Source organism: Mobula birostris, chromosome 21 (genome assembly GCF_030028105.1).
Source record: "Mobula birostris isolate sMobBir1 chromosome 21, sMobBir1.hap1, whole genome shotgun sequence".
Taxonomy (NCBI): Eukaryota; Metazoa; Chordata; class Chondrichthyes; order Myliobatiformes; family Myliobatidae; genus Mobula; species Mobula birostris.
This window is the reverse complement of record NC_092390.1, coordinates 67178916-67203294: the sequence shown is the minus strand read 5'-3', so window position 1 is coordinate 67203294 and position 24379 is coordinate 67178916. Positions and strand designations below refer to the sequence as shown.

At 42.1% G+C, this 24379-nt stretch overlaps 1 protein-coding gene across 8 annotated transcripts in view; it reads right to left on the bottom strand.

Moving 5' to 3' along the window:
• gpam (glycerol-3-phosphate acyltransferase, mitochondrial) overlaps positions 1–24379 on the bottom strand; it is a 179737-nt gene that overhangs the window by 7810 nt on the left and 147548 nt on the right. For 6 of the 8 annotated variants that reach the window (XM_072239647.1, XM_072239649.1, XM_072239651.1 and 3 more), the window contains 5 exons: positions 17775–17911; positions 17089–17166; positions 15150–15275; positions 6997–7117; positions 5299–5367 (listed from right to left, as the gene is read on the bottom strand). In XM_072239647.1, coding sequence (XP_072095748.1) covers positions 5299–5367; positions 6997–7117; positions 15150–15275; positions 17089–17166; positions 17775–17911 — 531 coding nt within the window. The remainder of the gene's footprint in view (positions 1–5298; positions 5368–6996; positions 7118–15149; positions 15276–17088; positions 17167–17774; positions 17912–24379) is intronic. The other 2 variants (XM_072239653.1, XM_072239655.1) reach the window with 2 other exon arrangements.

The following is a 24379-nucleotide window of genomic DNA, read 5'->3' as shown; positions in this document are numbered from 1 at the left end:
GCATCAGGTTTCCTCTAGGATATCTTTGTATTTTGCTACATTCAGTTTACCCTCTACCTTCAAAAGCCTTCCAAGGCCTGCTGCAGTGAAGCATGATGCAGCCACCACCATACTTCATGGGATAGATGGTGTGTTTTTGATTATGTGTGGTGCTTGGTCTACGCCAAATATAGCATTTAGTCTGATGGCTGAAAAGCTCAATTTTGCTTTCATCAGATCATAGAACCTTCTTCCAGCTGACTTGAGTCTCCCACATCCCTTCTGGAAAATTGTAGCCAAGATTTCATGCAGTTTTTTTCTACAGCGGATTTCTCTTTGCCATTCTCCCATAAAACTGTGAATGGTGAAGCACTCAGGCAACAGTTGTTGTAAGCACAGTCTGTCCCATCTCAGCCACTGAAGCTTGTAACTCTTCAAGAGTTGTCATCGGTCTCTTGGTGGCCTCCCTCATGAGGCCCTTTCTTGCACAGTCACTCAGTTTTTGAGGACGGCCTGCTCTCGGCAGATTTACAGCTCTGCCATATTCTTTCCAATTCTTGATGTTTGACTTAACTGTACTAAGTGATATTCAGTGACTTGGAAATTTTCTTGAAACCATCTCCTGATTTGCGCTGTTCAATAACCTTTTCATGGAGTTGCTTGGCGTGTTCTTTTGTTTTCATGTTGTAGATTCACCAGCAGTTGGACCTTCCAGGTACAGGTGTATTTTTACTACAATCAATTGAAACACCTTGACTGTACATGGTGATCTCCATTTAACTAATTATGTGACTTCTGAAACCAAAAGGCTGCACCAGTGATGGTTTGGTGTGTCATATTAAAGAGGATGAATACTTACGCAATCAATTATTTTGTACTTTATATTTAAAATTAATTTAGATCATTTTGTGGAGATTTGTTTTCACTTTGATACAAAAGAGTGTCTTTCTGTTGATCAGTGTCAAAAAATGCCAAATTAACTCCACTGTGATTCAATGTTGTAAAATAATTAAACATGAAAACTGCCAGGGGTGGGGGTGAAAACTTCTTACAGGCACTAAATATTTGAATAGACATGGACTGATTATGGATAGCAGTGTGGCTTTGTGCATGGTAGAGTATTTCAAGGAAGTTACCAGGAAAAGGATGAAGGCAAGGCAATGGATGTTGTCTACACGGACTTTAGTAAGGGATTTTACAAGGTACTGTATGGGAGGTTGGTCAAGAAGTTTCAGTCACTCGGCATTCAGAATGAGGTAGTAAATTGAATTAGACATTGGCTTTGTGGGAGAAACCAGAGTGGTAGTAGAGGGTTGCCTCTCTGACTGGAGGCCTGTGACTAGTGGCATGCCACAGTATCGGTGCTAGGTCCTTTGTTGTTTGCCATCTATATTAATGATCTGGATGATGGATGTAGTTGGGAACCTAATGTCAAAGGTTATGCTTTGTATCAGAGGGATAGGAAGGTAGGCAAAGGGGATGGTGTGGCTCTGCTGGTAAAGAATGGCATCAAATCAGTAGAAAGATGTGACATAGGATTGGAAGATGTTGAATCCTTGTGGGTTGAGTTAAGAAACTGTAAGGGTAAAAGAACCCTGACGGTAGTTATATACAGGCCTCTCAACTAGCTGGAATGAGAACCACAGATTAAAACGGGAAATAGAAAAGTCATGTCAAAACGGCAATGTGATGATAGTCATGAGAGATAACAACATTTTAGTCGATTGGTAACATCAGTTGGTAATGGAACTCAAAAGAGTGAGTTTGTTGAATGCCTACGTGAAGCTTTTTAGAGCAGTTTGTCATTGAGCCTACTAGGGGATCAGCTATACTGGATTGGATGTTTTGTAATAAACTGGAGGTGATTAGAGAGCTTCAGGTAAAAGAACCCATAGTGATCACAATATGATTGAGTTCAACTTAAAATTTGATAAGGAGGAAGGAAAGTCTGACACAGCAGTGGGGTAAAGGAAATTACAGTTGTATGAGAGAGGAGTTGGCCAAAATAAATGGAAAGGAGATGCTGGCAGGGACAACAGCAGGGCAGCAATGGCTTGAACTTCTTGGAAAAATGAGGAAGGTGCAGGATAGATGTATTCCAAAAACAAAGAAATACTCAAATGGCAAAATAATACATCCGTAGTTGACAAGGGAAGTCAAAGCTATTGGAGGAGCAAAAGAGAGGGCATATAACAAAGCAAAAATTTGTGGGAAGACAGAATTGGGAAGCTTTTAAAAACCTACAGAGAGCAACTAAGAGTCATTATGAGGGAACAGATGAAACATGAAAGCAAGTTAACAAACAATATCAAGGTGGATAGTAAAAGTTTTTTCAAGTATGTAAAAAATAAAAGAGATTAGAGCGGATATAGGACTGCTAGAAAATGAGGCCGGAGAAATAATAACGGGGGGGCAAAGAGATGGCAGATGAACTAAATGAGTATTTTGCACCAGTCTTCACTACAGAAGACACTAGCAGTTTGCCAGATGTTGAAGAGTGTGAGGGAAGAGAAGTGAGTGCAGTTACTATAACAAGAGAGAAGATGCTCAAAAATGCTGAAAGACCCTAGGGTACCTAAGTCACCTGGACCAGACGAACTGCACCCTAGGGTTCTGAAAGAGGTAGTGTTGGAGATTGTGGTGGCATTAGCTATGATCTTTCGAAAATCATTGGACTCTGGCATGGTGCCAGAGAACTGGAAAATTGTAAAGGTCGCTCCACTCTTTAAGAAAGGAGGAAGGTAGCAGAAAGGAAATTATACACCAGTTAGCCAGAGCTCAGTGGTTGGGAAGATATTAGAGTCAAGGATAAGGTTATGGAGTACTTGATGACACAGGACAAGGCAGGACAAAGTCAGCATGGTTTCCTTAAAGGAAAATCCTGTCTGATGAACCTGTTGGAATTCTTTGAGCAGATTACAAGTAGGGTTGATAAAGGGGATGCAGTGGATGTTGTATATGTGGACTTTCAGAAGGCTTTTGACGAGGTGCCCCACATGAGGTTGCCTACCAAGTTAAGAGCCAATGGTATTACAGGAAAGTTACAAACATGGTTGGAGCACTGGCTGATTGTTAGGAGGCTAGTGGCGTTCCGCAGCGGGTTGGTGTTGAGACCGCTTCTTTTTATGCTGTATATCAATGACTTTGATGATGGAATAGATGACTTTGTTGCCAATTTTGCAGATGATACAAAGATTGGTGGAGGGGCAGGTAGTGATGAGAAAACAATTAGGCTGCAGAAGGACTTAGACAGATTAGGAGAATGGGCAAGAAAGTGGCAAATGAAATACAATATTGGAATATGCATGGTCATTCACTTTGGTAGAAGAAATAAATGTAAGACTACTTTCTAAATGAGGAGAAAATCCAAAAATCTGAGATGCAAAAGGAGTCCTTGTGCAGAACAACCTAAATGTTAACTTACAGGTTGAAGGAGGCAAATGCAATGTTAGCATTCATTTCAAGAGGCCTAGAATTCAAGAGGTCTAGAATACAAGAGCAAGGATGTGATGCTGATGCTTTCCAAGGTACTGGTGAGGCCTCATCTTGAGTATTGTGAACAGTTTTGGGCTCATCAAGAAAAGATGTGCTGGCATTGGAGAGGGTTCAGAGGAGGTTCACAAGGATGGTTCTGGGAACAAAAGGGTTATCATATGAGGAGTGTTTGATAGCTCTGGTCTGTACTTGCTGGAATTTAGAAGAATGAGGAAGATCTCATTGAAACCTTTAGAATGTTGAAAGGCCTAGCCATGGTAGATGTGGAAAGGACGTTTCCCCATTTTGGGGGAGTTTTAAGACAAGAAGGCACAGCCTCAGGATAGAGGTGTGTTCATTCAAAACAGAGATGCAGAGGAATTTCTTTGGTCAGAGGGTGGTGAACTTGTGGAATTTATTTCCATAGGCAGATGTGGAGATCAGGTATTTAAGTGTATTTAAGGCAAAGCTTGATAGGTTCTTGATTGGAGTGGTGCTGAGGCGAGGGGTGGTGGGAGAGAAGAAAAAAGGATCAGCCACAATTCAATGGCAGAGCAGGCTCGATGGGCTGAAAGGCCTAATCATGCTCCAATGTCTTATGATCTTCTAAGGTGGTTAACTGCTTCAGCAAATTTGTGGATGACACTAAGATTGGGGATGTAGTGGACAGCAGTAAGACTATCATGGCTTGCAGAGGGATCTGCATCAGCTAGAAAAATGTGCTGAAATATAGCAGATGGAATTTAATACAGGCAAGGTTTTGCACTTCAGTAAGACCAACCAGGGTAGGTCCTGCAGTGAACAGTAGGGCAATGATGAGTGTGGTAGAACCAAGGGATCTGGGAATACAGGCCCATAATTTGTTGAAAGTAGCATCACTGGTAGATAGGGTCATAATGAAAGCTTTTGCTATATTGTCCTTCATAAATCGATATATTGAGTACAGAAAATGGGATGTTATACTGAAGTTGTATAAGATATTTATGAGTCCTAATTTGGAGTATTATGATCAGTTTTGGCCACCTACCTAGCGAAAAGATGTAAACAAGGTTGAAAGAGTGCAGAGAAAATTTACAAGGATGTTGCTAGGTCTGGAGGACCTGAGTTATAAGGAAAGATTGAATAGGTTAGGACCGTATTCTTTAGAATGTAAAAGATTGAGAGGAGATCCGATAGAGGTATCAAAATTATTAGGGGTATAGATAAGGTAAACGAAAGCAGGCTTTTTCCACTAGGTTGAGTGGGACGACAACCAGAGGTCATGGTTTAAGGGTGAAAGGTAAGAAGTTTAATGGGAGCATGAGGGGAAACCTTTTCACTCAGAGGGTCATGATAGTGTGGAATGAGCTGCTAGTAGGAGTGGTCCATGTGAGTTCGATTTCAACATTTAGAAAAATTTGGATGGGTACATGGATAGTAGGAATATGGAGGGCTATGGCCCTGGTGCAGGTCAATCTGAGTAGGCAGATTAAATGGTTTTGGCATGGACTAGATGAGCCAAAAGCCTGTTTCTGTGCTGTGCTTTTCTATGACTCTATCAAGCATTTGGAAGACAAGAGATTCTGCAGATGCTAGAAACCTTGAGCAACACATTCAAATTGCTAGAGGAAATCAGCAAGTCAGGGAGTATTTTCCTGATGAAGGAACTCAGTCCAAAACTTTGACTGCCTATTCCTCATCACAGATACTGCCTGATTTGCTCAGTACCTTCAGCATTTTGTGTGTGTTACTGAAATATTTGGAGACAAGAATAATATTTGTTTACCTTCTAAGTTCATGAATGAAGATCATAAATTTTGTTCGATTTCAAATGATCACTTTGCATATTATTTGCTCATGACTCACCAAATACCGCAATTTTCATTTCGGTTCGGGATAAAAGATACTTGTGAAACTTGCTGATGCATTCACTTTCTGAAAAATAACGTATTTCTAAAAGTTGTTAATCAATAAAATGTATTTATTGAGTCGAATGTTGAAGTGTATTTTTTCTCTATTTTGTATAGAGTTTAGCCACTACAGCAACTTCACTTCAGTAATTATTTTCTTGGTACTAAAGACACTTTACATAAAAAGCAGCACAAATAGCAAAACCAGGACGTGTATTTGAATACTGTCTATCAATGCCACACCAGGTTCTGTGCACAACTGTATTTGGATGCTATCTATCAATATCATACACCAGTCTATCAATACCATACAGCAGGATTCCTTGAACACTGTGCACAACTGTATTTGGATGCTGTCTATCAATGCTACACACCAGGATTTGAGTTTCTGGGTTAAATGCATGGCAAGAGGGATTATTTCCATTCATGAAGGCAATTCATTCACTTAACTGCAAACGTAATTAGAGTGGAGTGCAACGATTAAGTTCTTCTACAAAAAATACTGAGAACAGCCCTTCAAGTCATGCACCATCGCAACTTGCAATTACAATGCTATTTCTTCATCAACACTGTATCAAGATTACTGGCTTAAGATGACACTGGAGGAATAAAGCAACAACTTACAGTTAGCTAACAAAACTACTAACTACTTTTATCAATCACATTTTTCCTGGAAAACTAAAAGATCAATTGCCTCTAATTTCCCTTTTGGAATTATGCTTTTGAACTGTCTATACAACCTAGCATTTTTGTGGTATGAACTTAAGTCTTGAAGGTGCAGGACAGTTGCAATGTTGCATGTACGGGTCAAATTGAGGCCACAGAGCTTGGGTCTGAGAGTGAGGAACCAGCCATTGTATGGCCACTGATGAAGCAGACTGGAGGCAATTCGAAGCAGCAAATCTGAGGTAAGAGAGAGCCGAGGCAACGGTACCCATGCCTGAGATCAAGGAATGAGCTGATGTTAAACTAAATTATGTGCCTGGCCAGATTGGAAAGGTTGGTTATGGGTCAAATCGAGGTGGTGGGTCCCAGGCCCAAGAGCGTATCGAAGCAGCAGGGCCTGCATTCAAGAATGAGGAGCGAGCAATGGTCTGGCAGATTTAAGTGCTGGGCCAGCTTGAAAAGATCAGGGTGTCGGGACTGGATGCAAGGGATTGGCTGGTGCTCAGCTCACTGCTTGGTGAGGTTTACTTGTATCTGCGCTGAACTGAGGCTGTGGCCAGCAAATAATGGGCTCCTGAGTCAGCTGTGACAGTCTTTGTGGCTGTGTACTCACTTTTGTAAACATTAGTTCTAAATCTTATTTGCTTACTTTTATTGTTTGCACAATTTGTTCTTTTTCTGCATATTGGGTGTTTGATCGTCTTTTTTCAAATGGGTTCTATTGGGTTTCTTTGTAGTGTTGCTGCCTATAAGATGAATTTCAAGGTTGAATATAGTATACTTTGATAATAAATGTACTTTCAGCCTGGATCTTCCTACCCATTAGCACATGGGACCACTTTCAGAGCATGTCACAGCAGTCCAAAAGGAGAACCTGTTGTTACTTTTGCAAAGCAATTGTGATTAGACTGTGCATGCGGCCCTCTTTAGGATAAATCTAAAAGATCACAAGTACAAAAGTACAAATGATGTTCTCAGCGAAACCTACCTTCAACCTGAACTCTGAAGCTTTGAATATAAACAGCAGCAGAAAAATAAGCTTCCAATAATGGACCCAACAGCCTCTGTAAGAAAGTGATAAACTCCAGGTGATCCTGAGACTGGCTCACCTAGAAAAGATACAATTTTAAATGATTCAGTTTTATAAATAATTTTTAGCAAAATTGCATTTTGAGTGGCATTGTTGACAATTATTTGAATACTACCAATTGAAGTTGGAGATAGAATTGGATGCAAGTCAGCTCTAGCAGGGCTTGCAGGGTTTTACTTCCTACAAGGCAACATCTAACATCATAAATGGCTGATAATTCATTTCTAGAACAGCTCAACTCCTATTATGCACACTTTGAAAGGGAAAATAAAATTACACCAATGTGAATCCCTGCAGCATCTGATGACCCGATGATCTCTGACTTGGAGGCCGATGTCAGAACATCTTTTGAGAGGGTGAACCCCTGCATGGCGCCAGGCCCTGATGGCACACCTGATAGGGCTCTGAAAACCAGTGTCAACCTACTGGCAGGAGTGTTCAAGGACATTTTCAATCTTACACTGCTGCAGTCAAAGATTCTCATCAAAGGAGCGACAATCATACCAGTGCCCAAGAGAGCATGGTGAGCTACCTCAAAGACTATGCCCAATTGAACTCACATCTACTGTGATGAAGTGTTTTGAGAGGTTGGTCATGGCCAAAAGCAACTCCTAAGCAAGGAACAGAACCCACTGTAATTTGCCTATTGCCACTATAGGTCTACAGCAGGTGCAATCTCACTGGCTCTCCATTCAGCCTTGGATCACTTGGACAATATGGGTTAGGGTTAACCCTAGCTCTAGCGTTAGGCTGCTGTTTATTGAATACAGCTCAGCATTGAACACAATCATACCCTCAAGCTCTGAAACTTGGGTCTCTATACCTCCCTCTGCAACTAGATGCTCATCTTCCTCACCGGGAGACCACAGTCTGCGCGGATCAAAATAACATCTCCTCCTCGCTCACAATCAATGCTGGCCTACCTCAAGGATGCATGCTTAACCCACTGCTCTACCCTCTGTACACGCACAACTGTGCGGCAAGGCACAGCTCAAACACCATCTATTAATTTGCTGATGATACATCTATTAATGGCAGATGGTGATGAGGAGGCATACAAGAGCAAAATACATCAGCTGGTTGAGTGGTGTCACAAAAACAATCTTGCACTCAACTGAAGTAGGACCAGAGAATTGATTGTGGACTTTGGGAAGGGGAATTTGAGGGAACAAAGACCAGTCATCATCAAGGGATCAGCAGTGGCAAGCTGAGCCGTTTCAAGTTCCTGGGTGTCAACAACTTTAGAGATCTAGCCTGCATCCAATATATTGATGAAATGACAAAGGCAGGAAGACAGTAGCTATATTTCATTAGGAGTTTAAGGAGACTTGGTCTGTCACCAAAGACTCTCACAAATTTCACAGATCTACTGTGAAAAGCATTCTGACTGGTTATATCGCCACCTGGTATGGAGGGGCCATTGCACACGTTTGGAAAAAACTGCAGAAAGTTGTAAACTTATCTAGCTCTATCATTGGCACTAGCCTCCCCAGCATCAAGGACACATTCAGAAGGTAATGCCTCAAAGTCCGCATCCATCATTAAGGACCCCCAGGACATGAGAGTGGTTTAAAGTAACATGTCAGGGGTATGGGAACTAGTCTGATAGAGCTGAGGGTGAGCCAGCAGGTTTACAAGTAGATGATGGGTATAATATGAACGTAAGTAAGGAGAAGCCGATGATTGGGTACAAATGCAGGCAGAGCACAGAGTTAAACTGTACCACAGAGGCAAAAATCAAAAGGGCAAAGAATGCAGGACTGAAGGTGCTGTATTTAAATGCTCATAGCATGTAAGATGGACGAACTTGAGGTGTAAATAAGAGATCAGTCGGTATGACATTGTGGGTATCACCAAGTGATGGCTGAAAGTAGGCCAGAGTTGAGAGCTTAACATCAAAGGATATACTTTGTATCAAAAGAACAGGCAGGAAGGCAGAGACAGTAGTGTGGCTCTGTTGGTAAGACATGGAATTACATCTTTAGAGAGGGGTGACTTAGGGTCAGAGAATGTTGAGTCTTTGTAGGTGGAGTTAAGAAGCCGCAAGACTAAAAAAACATTATGGGAATCATTTATAGGCCTCCAAATAGTAGCCAAGATGTGGGGTTGAGATTGCAAAGGAAGCTGGAAAAGGCACATAATACGGGTAATGTTACAGTTGTAATGGGGGATTTCAATATGCAGGGGGATTGGGAAATCCACCCACAGCTTCAATCTGCTAATTAAATTTGCAGATGATACTACATTGATTGGCCTCATCTCAAATAATAACAAGGCAGCCTACAGGGGAGAAGTCATCATCCTGACACAGTGGTGTCAAGAAAAGGAGCTGGCTGTGGACTACAGAAGGAACAAAGACAGGTTCACCCTATTGACATCAATGGATCCGGGTGGAGTGGGTGAAAAGTTTCAAAATCCTCGGTATACACACCGAGGATCTCACATGGTCTGTACACACCGGCTGTTGGTGAAAAAAGCACAATAGTGCCTCTTTCATGTCAGACAGTTGAAGAAGTTTGGCATGAGTCCCAAATCCTAAGAGCTTTCCATAGGGGCACAGTTGAGAGCATCCTGACTGGCTGCATCATTGCTTGATATGGGAACTATACTTCCCTCAATTGCAGAGAGTGGTACGGATATGTACTTTCCACTTACCAGGACATTTACAATGACAGGTGAGTTAAAAGAGCCCAAAGAATCATCGGGGACCCAAGTCACCCCAACTACAAATTGTTCCACCTGCTACCATCTGGGAAACGGTACTGCAACATTAAAGCGAGGACCATCAAGCTCCAGGATAGTTCTTCCACCAGGCCATCAGACTGATTAATTCACGCTGACACAATTGTACTTCTAAGCTATACTGACTGCTCTGTTGTATATCTTACTGTACATACTATTTATTACAAATTACTATAACTTGCACATTCAGACGGAGATGTAACATTTAGATTTCTTACTCCTCAAGCATGCGAAAGATGTAAGAAATAAAGTCAATTCAATTAAAAAAAAATCAGGTTGGTGTCGGATCACAAGAGAGGGAATTTGTTGAATGCCTACAAGATTTACAATAACTTGTGCTTGAGCCTACTAGGGGAAAAGCCATCTTAGATTCAATGTTGTGTAATAACCCGGATCTTATCAGGCAGCTTAACGTAAAGAAACCCTGAGGAGGCAGTGATCAGAGTATGATTGAACTTATACTGCAATTTGAGAGGGAGAAGCAGAAGTCACATGTATCAGTATCGCAATGGAATAAAGGGAGTTACAGAGGCACGAGAGAAGACTTGGTTAGGTGGATTGGACGGGAATACTGGTGGGGAAGATGGCAGAGCAGAGATGGCTGAAGTTTTTGGGAATAGTTCACAAGGTGCAGGATAGATATGTCCCACAGAAGTAGTTGTTCTCAGATGGTAGGCGTTGGCAACTGTGGCTGAAAAGGGAAGTTAAGGACTACATAAAAGCCAAGGAAAAGGCATAGAAGGTAGCAAAAGTGAGTGGGAAGTTGGATAATTGGGAAGCTTTTAAAATCCAATAAAAGGCAACTAAAACAGCTAAAAGGAAGGAAAAGATGAAATATGAGAGCAAACTAGCCAATAATATAAAACAAGATACTATAAGTTTTTTCAGTTATATAAAGAATAAAAGGGAGGAGAGAGTTGATATTGGACCACTGGAAAATGATGCTGGTGAGATAGTAACGGGGGTCAAAGCAGTGGCAGATGAACTTAATGAGTACTATGCATTAGTCTTTATTGTGGAAGACACTATCAATGTGCCAGAGGTCCTTGAGTGAATGCCATTGCTACTACAAAGAAAAAAGTACTCAGCAAACTCGAAGGACTTAAGGTGAATAAGTCATCTGGACCAGATGGACTACATTCAAGAGTTCAGAGAATTTGCTGAAGAGGTAATGGATGCATTGGTAATGATCTTTCAAGAATCACTTGATTCCAGCATGGTCCTGGAGGACGGGGAAATGGAAAATGTCACTCCACTCTCTAAGGTAGGAAGGCAAAATAAAGGACATTATAGGCCAGTTAGCCTTAGCTCAGTGGTTGGAAAAGTGCTGGAGTCTATTACTAAGGATGAGGTTTCGGGGTACTTGGAGACTGATGATAAAATAAGTTAAAGTCAGCATGGTTTCTGTAAAGGGAAATCTTGCCTGAAAAATCTGTTAAAATTCTTCAAGGAAGTAACCAGCAGGGTGGACAATAGATTTACTTGGATTTTCAGAAGGCATTTGATAAAGTGCCACACATGAGGCTGCTTAACATGATAAAATCTTATGCAATTTCAGGAAAGATACTGGCTTGGATAGAGGAATCACTGACAGGCAGGAGGCAGTGATTAGGAATAAACGGGGCCTTCTCTGGTTGCCTGCCAGTGAATTGTGCTGTTCCACAGGGGTCAGTATTGGGACTTTTACTTTTCACATTGTTTGTCAATGATTTAGATAATAGAAATGATGCTTTTGCGGCAAAGTTTGCAGATGATACGAAGATAGGTGGAGGGGTACATAGTGCTGAGGAAGCAATGCAATTGCAGCAAGACGTAGACAAATCAGAATCGGGTTTATTATCACTGGCATGTGACATGAAATTTGTTAACTTAGTGGCAGTGATTCAATGCAATACATAACATAGAAGAAAAAAATAATAATAAGTACATCTTATTCAGTATACTTTATACAGTATATGTATATTGAATAGATTAAAAATAGTGCAAAAAACAGATATACTATATATTAAAAAACAAAGTGAGGTAGCATCCATTTAGGAACTGGATGACAGAGGGGAAGAAGCTGTTCCTGAATCGCTGAGTCTACGCCTTCAGGCTTCCTTACCTCTTACCTGATGGTAGCAGTGAGAAAAGGGCATGCCCTGGGTGCTGGAGGTCCTTAATAATGGATACTGCCTTTCTGAGACACTGCTCCTTGAAGATATCCTGGGTACTTTGTAGGCTAGTACCCAAGATGGAGCTGACTGGAAGAATGGAAGAATGGGCAAAACAGTGGCAGATGGAATACAGTGTTTGGAAATGTATGTTAATGCATTTTGGTAAAAGGAACAATAGTGCGGATTATTATCTAAATGGGGAGAAAATTCAAACATCAGAGGTGCAGGGAGACTTAGGATTTTTTGTGCAAGACTCCCAGAAGGTTAATTTACAGGTTGAGTCTGTGGTAAAGAAGGCAGATGCAATGTTGGCATTTATTTCAAGGGGAATATAATGTAAAAGCAAGGAGGTAATGCTGAGCCTTTATAAGACATTAGTCAGGCCACACTTGGAATATTGTCAACAGTTTTGGGCCCCATATCTCAGAAAGGATGTGTTGTCATTGGCAAGAGTCCAGAGGAGGTTCACAAGGATGATCGGCAATGATGAGGTAAACATACAGTGGCATGCAAAAGTTTGGGCACCCCGGTCAAAATTTCTATTACTGTGAATAGCTAAGCGAGTAAAAGATAACCTGATTTCCAAAAGGCATAAAGTTAAAGATTCTTTAATATTTTAAGCAAGATTACTTTTTTATTTCCATCTTTTACAGTTTCAAAATAACAAAAAAGGAAAAGGGTCTGAAGCAAAAGTTTGGTCAATACTTAGTAACACCCACTTTGGCAAGTATCACAACTTGTAAACTCTTTCTGTAGCCAGCTAAGAGTCTTTCAATTCTTGTTTGGGGGATTTTCACCCATTCTTCCTTGCAAAACGCTTCTAGTTCTGTGAGATTCTTGGGCTGTCTTGCATGCACTGCTCTTTTGAGGTCTATCCACAGATTTTCGATGATGTTTAGGTCGGAGGACTGAGAGGGCCATGGCAAAACCTTCAGCTTGCGCCTCGAGGTAGTCCATTGTGGATTTTGAGGTGTGCTTAGGATCATTATCTTGTTGTAGAAGCCATCCTGTTTTCATCTTTAGCTTTTTATACAGACGGTGTGATGTTTGCTTCCAGAATTTGATGGTATTTAATTGAATTCATTCTTCCCTCTACCAGTGAAATGTTCCCTGTGTCACTGGCTGCAACACAAGCCCAAAGCATGATCAATCCACCCCCGTGCTTAACAGTTGGACAGGGCTTCTTTTCATGAAATTCTGCACCCTTTTTTCTCCAAACATACCTTTGCTTATTGCGGCCAAATAGTTCTATTTTAACTTCACCAGTCCACAGGACTTGTTTCCAAAATGCATCAGGCTTGTTTAGATCAACACTCACAACACGCTGGAGGAACTCAGCAGATCGGGCAGCGTCCGTGGAAACGATCAGTCGACGTTTTGGGCTGGAACCCTTCGTCAGGACCAAAACGATCATTTCCACGGATGCAGCTCGACCTGCTGAGTTCCTCCAGCATGTTGTGAGTGTTGCTTTGACCCCAGCATCTGCAGAGTATTTTGTGTTTAGGCTTGTTTAGATGTTCCTCTGCAAATTTCTGACACTGAATTTTGTGGTGAGGATGCAGGAAAGGTTTTCTTCTGATGACTGTTCCATGAAGGTCATACTTGTGCAGGTGTTGCTGCACAGTAGAACAGTGCACCACCACTCCAGAGTCTGCTAAATCATCCTGAAGGTCTTTTGCAGTCAAACGGGGGTTTTGATTTGCCTCGCAATCCTACAAGCAGTTCTCTCGGAAAGTTTTCTTGGTCTTCCAGACCTCAACTTGACCTCCACCATTCCTGTTAACTGCCATTTTTTAAATTACATTACGAACTGAGGAAACGGCTACCCGAAAACGCTTTGCTATCTTCTTATAGACTTCTCCTGCTTTGTGGGCATCATTTATTTTATTTTTCAGCGTGCTAGGCAGCTGCTTAGAGGAGCCCATGGCAGCTGATTGTTGGGACAAGGTTTGAGGAGTCAGGGTATTTATAAAGCTTTGAAATTTGCATTACCTGGCCTTTCCTAACGATGACTGTGAACAGCCATAGCCCTAACAAGCTCATTAAGGTTTGAGACCTTGGTAAAAGTTAGCTGAGAGCTCAAATCTCTTGGGGTGCCCAAACTTTTGCATGGTGCTCTTTTCCTTTTTTTCACTCTGAAATTGTACAAAACAAAAATAATACACTAATCTTGCTTAAAATGTTGAAAAGAATGTTTCATCTTTAACTTTATGACTTTTGGAGATCAGTTCATCTTCTACTCACTTAACTATTCACAGTAACAGAAATTTTGACCAGGAGTGCCCAAACTCTTGCATGCCACTGTATGAGGAGCGTTTGGAAGGTTTGGGCCTATACTCACTGGAATTTAGAATACAGGGGAACTTTGAAACTTACCGAATTTTGAAAGGACTAGATAATGTGGATGTGGAGAGGATGTTTCCTATGGTGGGGGTATCCAGAACTATTGGGCACAGTCTCAGTATTAAGGGGTGACCTTTCAGAATGGAGCTAAGGAGGAATTTTTTTTAGCCTGAGAGCAATGAATCTGTGGAATGCTCTGCCACAGACTGCTGTGGAGGCCATGTCTGTGGGTATATTTAAAGCGGAAACGGATAGTTTCCTGATTGGTCAGGACATCAAAGGATATGGTGAGAAGACAGGCATCTGGGGTTGAGTGGGATCCGGGATCAGCCATGGTGGAGTAGACTCGATGGGCTGAATGGCCTAATTCCGCTCTTATGTCTTATGGGCATGCCCATTTCTCATGAATGGTAAATATTTTCTCGTGCATATTGATGACATAACGTAAATGGCAGTCACACAGTCAACTTAGTCCATGCCAGCTCTCAGAGCCATTACAACAATGTTATTTCCTCTTATGGTTCTGTATTGCACTCCCTCTCTCATATGATTCGCTGAATATTAGACCACTTTCTACATGAGAAATAATTTATAGAAACAATTCACTTCCCACCCATGGGCAACTGAGGTGGGAGATGTACTTCAATCAACTGCTGTCACTTTGATTGAGAGAAGATACATTGATAAAGGATCAACTTAGATTTTTCCATTGTACGGCACAATATTAGGATCAAATAAACTATTCCTGTCTTTAAGTAATTTTTGAGAATCTGGCAACTAAATCAGCCTGAAGAGTTTTGCATTCTATACCTTTAGGTAATGATCACGTTGCTCTTCGCCGTAATCACTATCATCTTCTTCATCACTTCTCCAAGACAAACCATCTGGGTACTTATTCACCCACGCCTCCTCTGTAGGACTGGGACTGAGATCCTCCTGTTCAATCAATGAACAAAGACCTGTTATTATGGTTTTCACTATCCAAGTCTACACTGTATTATAAGTAAAGCAGATGGCAGTGAAGCAAGGAATACAGACACTGCATGTAGAGCACTTGCAATGGGACTTTATGTTCATTCTTTTTTGGTTTTGGCTTTTTTGTTAAACCGCATGAACTGAGCTACTATTGAAAGGAATTGAGTGTAATAATGGTAGTGGGCCCAATTTTGTTGCCTTGAAGTTCATACGGTAAATGTACTCCTGCAGTGCTGTTGCTTTGGTAGTTCTGGGATTTAGTCATAGTAACATTGCAGAATGTGATAAATTTTCAAATTAATTTTGTGTACATCTTAGAGATCAGATTGCTGTGCATGGCCTGATTCTGCACCACAATATAATTACAAGAAAACCTGCAGACACTGGAAATCCAAAGCAACTCTCACAAAATGCTGGAGGAACTCAGCAGGCCAGACAGCATCTACGGAAAAGATTAAACAGTCGATGTTTCGGGCTGAGCCCTTTCATAAGGACCGGAAAAAAAGATGAGAATTTAGAGCAAGAAGGTTGGGGGGGGTGGGGGGGAAGCAGTACAGGTGGTAGGTGATAGGTGAAACTGGGAGAGGGGTGAAGTAAAGAGCTGGGATGCCAATAGGTAAGAAGGGGAAAGGCTTGCAGAAGGAGGAATCTGACAGGAGAGGGTAGAAGACCATGGGAGAAAAAAGGGGGAGGAACACCAGAGGAAAGTGATGGGTAGGTAAGGAGATGAGGAGAGAGGGAAACAGGAATGGGAAAGGTGAAGGGGTTGGGACAATTACCAGAAATCGAGAAATCAACGTACATGCCATCAGGTTGGAGGAATGCAAGGTGCTGCATCTCCAGCCTGAGTGTGGCCTCATCACAGCAGTAGAGGACGCCATGGACTGACACGTCAGAATGACAATGGGAAATAGAATTGAAGTGGATGGCCAGTGGGAGGTTCTGCTTTTTCTAGCCGACAGAGCATAGGTGCCCATAGGTGCAGTCTCCCAATCTATGTCTGGTCTCACTGATATACAGAAGGCCACACCAGGAGTACCAGATCGAGTAGATGACCCTCAACAGACTCACAGGTGAAGTGTCACCTCACCCAGATTACATACAGATTATTTTCGTGACAATATTTAACAGTTATGTTAAAGAAAGAGAATGGCTATTTAAAAATTTATTAAAAAATTAAAATTGTAAAATACAAGAAAATATTGAAAAAAGTTAACATTGGAGAGCATTGGAACTAAATGATCATGCATAGAACACTGTGGAAGCTGAAATGCAGAAAAAGATGCTAGACATGCAGATTCTTCAGGTCTAAAACTATTTCCAGAGAAAAATGAAGTTAATAATCTTTCATGACCATTTCCAGAATTTTCTCCTTTCATTTTAGAGTAACAGTATTTTCAGTATTGTACTTCCATATTTTGTAAGTTGTGTGTTCTGTTTTGAACAGTTGTTCATGATATTGGGCTTATTCAGCAACTTTGTAAGGACATTACAACTCTCAACTCTGAATAATTAAAAAAATGTAATTCCATATGAAAACCACAGCCAACAGAAAAATGAACTATATTATAAACATTATTGAAGAACAAAGAACATCAAACAGGAACAGACTTACTTTGAATGCAACCTCACTAGTTGCCAGTGAATTACTGAGAAAGCTAGACTTGTTTTGATGGGTTTAGCATCATGCAATTCTCATCTATCTTCATTGTGGTTGAACCATCACTGACAGAAACTTTCAAGCATTTGAAAATTCAGTAAATTGGTTTCTCACCTCTGCCACTAACAGGATGCCATACTGAATGAACTTTCCAACAGCATCGTTGAAAATCTGGTACAGGGGCTGACATGGCTACAAATACAAATAGACAGAATTAAATCAGACCAATTAATGCAGGATTAACATAATCTCAGTGCTTCAAAATCTACCAAATTTAATGAAAACATTGTGGTGCGACCCACAAGTTGTAGTGGGGGAGCTCAGTGGGTTAAATAGCATGTATGCGAGAAGTGGGCAGACACTATTTTGGGTCGATTCCCTTCTTGAGGACTGTAAAGAAAGAGGGGAGACAGCCAGTCTTAAAAGGGGGAGGGGTGGGGGGGAGTTGAACCGAGAGCTGATGGATGCTGGGTAAATTCAGATGAGAAAGGGAAGCTATCATCAGTCAGCTCTCGCTTCACCCCCTTTACTCACCCTTTTATACTGGCCATCTTCCCATTTTTTTTCCAGTCCTGAAGAAAGGTCGCAACTTGAAATGTTCACTGTGCATTTCCCTCCACAGATGGTGCTTAACCTGCTGAGCTCCCCCAGATAGACTGAAGTTTTCCAGCATCTGCAGTCTACCTTGTGTCTCCATAAAAAATGTTGTGGCTGTGTACCACATTGCATTCAATCAGGATTCTTAATTACCAGTTAAATCAAGATTGCATATGAAGTTTGTGCACTCAACTGGCACTTACCAATCCTACAATCACCTCATTGGAAAGGAGGTGACACAGATCAGCAGCTGTACGAATAAGCCTTTCTTGACTGACAGTTGGATCCAATCTGTCTGGCCCTGAGGTCTTCTCCTTTAGTATAGCACAGAGGGAACAGGCTGTAATACAATGAAATAAAATCCAACTAAGAGATAATCAAGTTAGAGTGAAAGATTGTTCATATCCATGGTCACTTCTTAAATTGCATCTTGCTAAAGAAATGGGGGAGATCTTAAATAGGTTTTTTGCGTCTGTATTTACTAAGGAAACTGGCGTGGAGTCAATAGCTATAAGGCAAACAAGTAGTGAGGTCATGGAACCTATACAAATTGAAGAGGAGGAGGTGCTTGCTATCTTGAGGCAAATCAGAGTACATAAATCTCCAGGACCTGACAGGGTATTCCCTCGGACCTTGAAGGAGACTAGTGTTGAAATTGCAGGGGCGCTGGCACGGTATCCACGGGTGAAGTGCTGGAGGATTGGAGGATAGCTCATGTTGTTCCCTTGTTTAAAAAAGGCTCAAAAAGTAATCAGGGAAATTATAGGCCGGTAAATTTGACGTCGGTAGTAGGTAAATTATTGGGTGGAGTACTGAGAGATAGGATCTACAAGTATTTGGATAGACAGGGACTTATTAGGGAGAGTCAACATGGCTTTGTGCGTGGTAGGTTATGTTTAACCAATCTATTAGAGATTTTTGAGGAGGTTATCAGGAAAGTGGATGAAGGGAAGGCAGTGGATGTTCTCTACATGGACTTCAGTAAGGTCGATGACAAGGTCCCGCATGGGAGGTTAGTTAGGAAGATTCAGTTGCTAGGTATACATGGAGAGGTAGTAAACCAGATTAGACATTGGCTCAATGGAAGAAGCCAGAGGGTGGTAGTGGAGGATTGCTTCTCTGAGTGGAGGCCGGTGACTAGTGGTGTGCCACAGGGATCAGTGCTGGGTCCATTGTTATTGTCATCTATATCAACGATCTGGATGATAATGTGGTAAATTGGATCAGCAATTTTGCTGATGATACAAAGACTGGAGGTGTAGTGGACAGTGAGGAAGGTTTTCAAAGCTTGCAGAGGGATTTGGACCAGCTGGAAAAATGGACTGAAAAAACAAGTGTGAGGTATTGCACTTTGGAAGGACAAACCAAGGTAGAACATACAAGGTAAATGGTAAGGCACTGAGGAGTGCAGTAGAACAGAGGGATCTGGGAATACAGATACAAAATTCGCTAAAAGTGGCGTCACATGTAGATAGGGTTGTAAAGAGAGCTTTTGGTACATTGGCCTTTATAAATCAAAGTATCGAGTATAGGAGTTGGAATGTTATGGTGAGGTAGTATAAGATATGGGTGAGGCCGAATTTGGAGTATTGTGTGCAGTTTTGGTCACCCAGTTACGGGAAGGATATTAATAAGACCATAAGACAAAGGATCAGAAGTCGGCCATTTGGCCCATCGAGTCTGCTCCGCCATTTCATCATGAGCCGATCCATTCTCCCACTCAGTCCCACTCCCCTGCCTTCTCACCATAACCCTTGATGCCCTGACTACTCAGATACCTATCAATCTCTGCCTTAAATACACCCAATGACTTGGCCTCCACTGCTGCCCATGGCAACAAATTCCATGGATTCACCACCCACTGACTAAAAAAATTTCTTCGCATTTCTGTTCTGAATGGGCGCCCTTCAATCCTTACATCATGCCCTCTCATACTAGACTCCCCCATCATGGGAAAGAACTTTCCCACATCCACTCTGTCCATGCCTTTCAACATTCAAAATGTTTCTATGAGGTCTCCCCTCATTCTTCTAAACTCCAAGGAATACAGTCCAAGAGCGGACAAACTTTCCTCATATGTTAACCCTCTCATTCCCAGAATCATTCTAGTGAATCTTCTCTGTACCCTCTCCAACGTCAGCACATCCTTTCTTAAATAAGGAGACCAAAACTGCCCACAGTACTCCAAGTGAGGTCTCACCAGCGCCTGATAGAGCCTCAACATCACATCCCTGCTCCTATACTCTATTCCTCTAGAAATGAATGCTAACATTGCATTTGCCTTCTTCAGTACTGACTCAACCTGGAGGTTAACTTTAAGGGTATTCTGTATGAGGACTCCCAAGTCCCGTTGCATCTCAGAACTTTGAATTCTTTCCCCATTCAAATAATAGTCTGCCTGTTTATTTTTTCTGCCAAAGTGCATAACCATACACTTTCCAACATTGTACTTCATTTGCCACTTCTCTGCCCATTCTTCCAATCTATCCCAGTCTCTCTGCAGACGCTCTGTTTCCTCAGCACCACCGGCCCCTCCACCTATCTTCGTATCGTCAGCAAACTTAGCCACAAAGCCATCTATTCCATAATCCAAATCGTTGATGTACAATGTAAAAAGAAGCGGCCCCAACACGGACCCCTGTGGAACACCACTGGTAACCGGCAGCCAACCAGAACAGGATCCCTTTATTCCCACTCTCTGTTTCCTGCCAATCAGCCAGGGCTCTATCTACGTATGTAACTTTCCCGTAATTCCATGGGCTCTTATCTTGTTAAGTAGCCTCATGTGTGGCCCCTTGTCAAAGGCCTTCTGAAAATCCAAATATACAACATCCACTGCATCTCCCTTGTCTAGCCTACTGGTAATTTCCTCAAAAAATTGTAATAGGTTTGTCAGGCAGGATTTTCCTTTAAGGAATCCATGCTGAGTTCTGCTTATCTTGTCATATGCCTCCAGGTACTCAGTAACCTCATCCTTGACAATCGACTCCAACAACTTCCCAACCACCGATGTCAAGCTAACAGGTCTATAATTTCCTTTTTGCTTCCTTGCCCCCTTCTTAAATAGCGGAGTGACATTTGCAATCTTCCAGTCATCCGGAACCATCTTATCGACTTTTGAAAGATCATCGCTAATGCCTCCGCAATCTCCACAGCTACTTCCTTCAGAACACGTGGGTGCATTCCATCTGGTCCAGGAGATTTATCTACCTTTAGACTATTCAGCTTCCGGAGTACTTTCTCTGTCGTAATTGGGACTGCGCACACTTCTCTTCCCTGACACCCTTGAGTGTCCGATATACTGCTGATGTCTTCCTCAGTGAAGACTGATGCAAAATACTCGTTCAGTTCCTCTGCCATCTCCTTATCTCCCATTACAATTTCTCCAGCATCATTTTCTATCGGTCCTATATCTACTCTCACCTGTCTTTTACTCTTTATATACTTGAAAAAGCTTTTAGTATCCTCTTTGATATTATTTGCTAGCTTCCTTTCATAGTTAATCTTTTCCCTCTTAATGACCTTCTTGGTTTCCTTTTGTAAGGTTTTAAAAACTTCCCAATCCTCTCTTTTCCCACTAATTTTTGCTTCCTTATATGCCCTCTCCTTTGCTTTAACTTTGGCTTTGACTTCTCTTGTCAACCACAGTTGCATCCTTTTTCCACTCGAAAATCTCTTCTTTTTTGGAATATACCTGTCTTGCACCTTCCTCATTTCTCACATAAACTCCAGCCACTGCTGCTCTGCTGTCTTTCCCGTCAGTGTCCCTTTCCGGTCAACTTTGGCCAGTTCTTCTCTCACGCCACTGTAATTTCCTTTACTCCACTGAAATACCGACACATCAGATTTCGGCTTCTCTTTTTCAAATTTCACAGTGAACTCAATCATGTTATGATCACTGCCTCCTAAGGGTTCCTTCACCTCAATCTCTCTAATCACCTCCGGTTCATTACACAATACCCAATCCAGTACAGCTGATCCCCTAGTGGGCTCAACAACAAGCTGTTCTAAAAAGCCATCTCACAGACATTCTACAAATTCTCTCTTGAGATCCAGTGCTGACCTGATTTTCCCAATCCACTCGCATGTTAAAATTCCCCACAATTATCATAACACTACCCTTCTGACAAGCCTTTTCTATTTCCAGTTGTAATTTGTAGTCCACATCCCTGCAGCTGTTTGGAGGCCTATAAGTAACTGCCATCAGGGTCCTTTTACTGCTGCTATTTCTTAGCTCAACCCATAAAGATTCTGCACCTTCCAATCCTATATCACCTCTTTCTAATGATCTAATATCATTTCTTACCAATAAAGCCACGCCTCCCCCTCTGCCTACCTTCCTATCCTCCCGATACACCGTATATCCTTGGACGTTCAGCTCCCAGAGACATGCATCCTTTAGCCAGGTCTCAGTGATGGCCACAATATCATACTTGCCAATCCGTAGCTGTACAACAAGATCACCCACCTTATACCTTATGCTGCGTGCATTTAAGTGCAACACCTTTAAGACCAGTATTTGATACTTTTCGCTTTGATTTCACTGCAACTTTATTGCACTGCAACTCATCCCAATGGCTACAAATCTGCCCCATCACCTGCCTGTCTTTCCTGACATCTTTACTGCTCACTATCTTAGATTTATTTCTGTTTCCCCCTTCCTCCGCTCTGTCATTCCAGTTCCCATCCCCCTGCCAAATTAGTTTAAACCCTCCCTAACAGCTCTATTAAACTTTCCCACCAGGAATTGGTCCCCTTCGGGTTCAGGTGTAACCTGTCCTTTTTGAACAGGTCATACTTCCCCCAGAAGAGATCCCAATTATCCAAGAATCTGAAGCCCTGCCCCCTACACCAGTCTCTCAGCCACGCATTCATCTGTCTGATCCGACTATTCTTGCTCTCGCTAGCACGTGGCACAGGTAGCAATCCTGAGATTACTACCCTGGAGGTCCTGCTTCTCAGCTTCCTTCCTAACTCCTGGAAATCTCTCCTCAGGACCTCCTCCTTTGTCCTGTCTATGTCATTGGTACCAACATGTACCAAGACAACTGGCTGCTTACCCTCCTCCTTTAGAATATTCAGGACCTGATCCGAGACATCCCGTACCCTGGCACCTGGGAGGCAACACACCATGCAGGTCTCCCTATCAGGCTCACAGAATCTATGTCCATTCCCCTGACTATGGAATCCCCTACGACTACTGCATTTCTCTTCTCCCTCCTTCTCTCCTGCACAACAGTGCCAGAGACCCGGTCACCGTGGGCATCACCTGTCAGGTTATCCCCCTCAACAGCATCCAGAACAAGATATTTGTTGCTGAGGGGGACAGCCACAGGTGTGCTCTCCACTACCTGGGCATTTCCCTTCCCTCTCTTGACAGTGACCCAGTTTTCTGACCCCTGTAGCCTAGGGATGACTACCTCCCTGTAGCCCCTGTCTATCACCTCTTCACTTTCCCTAATAAGCAGTAGGTCTTCAAGCTGCAGCTCCAGATCCCTAACACGGTCTCTGAGGAGCTGCATCTCAGTGCACCTGGCGCAGGTTGAAAGAGTGCCGAGAAGGTTTACAAAGATGTTGCCGGGACTTGAGAAACTGAGTTACAGAGAAAGGTTGACTATGTTAGGACTTTATTCCCTGCAGCGTAGAAGAATGAGGGGAGATTTGATAGAGTATAAAATTATGATGGGTATAGATAGAGTGAATGCAAGCAGGCTTTTTCCACTGAGGCAAGGGGAGAAAAAAAAAACCAGAGGATATGGGTTAAGGGTGAAGGGGGAAAAGTTTAAAGGGAACATTGGGGGGGTGCTTCTTCACACAGAGAGTGGTGGAAGTGTGGAATGAGCTGCCAGATGAAGTGGTAAATGCGGGCTCACTTTTAACATTCAAGAAAAACTTGGACAGGCACATGGATGAGAGGTGTATGGAGGGATATGGTCCAGGTGCAGGTCAGTGGGACTGTGCAGAAAAATGGTTCGGCACAGTCAAGAAGGGCCAAAAGGGCTGTTTCTGTGCTGTAATATTTCTATGGTTTCTACTCTACCACATTCCCAAAATACACTGCTTGTAATACAAACTCCTTGTACTTCATTGTGCATTTGCACTTAGTAAAACAAAAATATTAGTTTACTCATTAGATAGTGCTTTGCTGACAGATGCTTTCACAGCACATAGTTTAAATGCAATTCTAAATGCAAATATTAAATTTCTAAAAATTAGTTTATTAACAACCAAGTTCTAACAGTACAGTTGAATTTTTTCCACCTTTCCTTGGTATGTCCTTTAAGAATTCATTCAAAATACTGTGTCCTGATTGGTCCATGTACATTGGTCTTGCAGCAATATTTCATTAGAATAGCAGGTGTAGAAAGTCACTGAGCAAAGATGATATTCTTTGCATATGTGAAAATCAGCTATAGAATCTTACGAGGATCGTTTCCAAGCTGGGAGTTTGAAGGAGCCATATAATTATTTTATTAGACCATAAGACCACCAGACATAGCAGCAGAATTCCACCATTTGGCCCATCGAGTCTGCTCCGCAATTCATTCATGGCTAACCCTTTTTCCCCCTCCTCAGCCCCATTCCCCAGCCTTCTCCCCATAACCTTTAATGCCGTATCCAATCAAGAACCTATCAAGCTCTTCCTTCAATACACCCATCAACTTGGCCTCCACAGCTGCCTGTGATAATAAATTCCACAAATTCACCACCCTCTGGCAAAAGAAATTTCTCCACATCTCTGTTTTTAAATGGGTGCCCCTCTTATCCTGAGGTTGTGCCCTTTTGCCCTAGACTCCCCCACCATGGG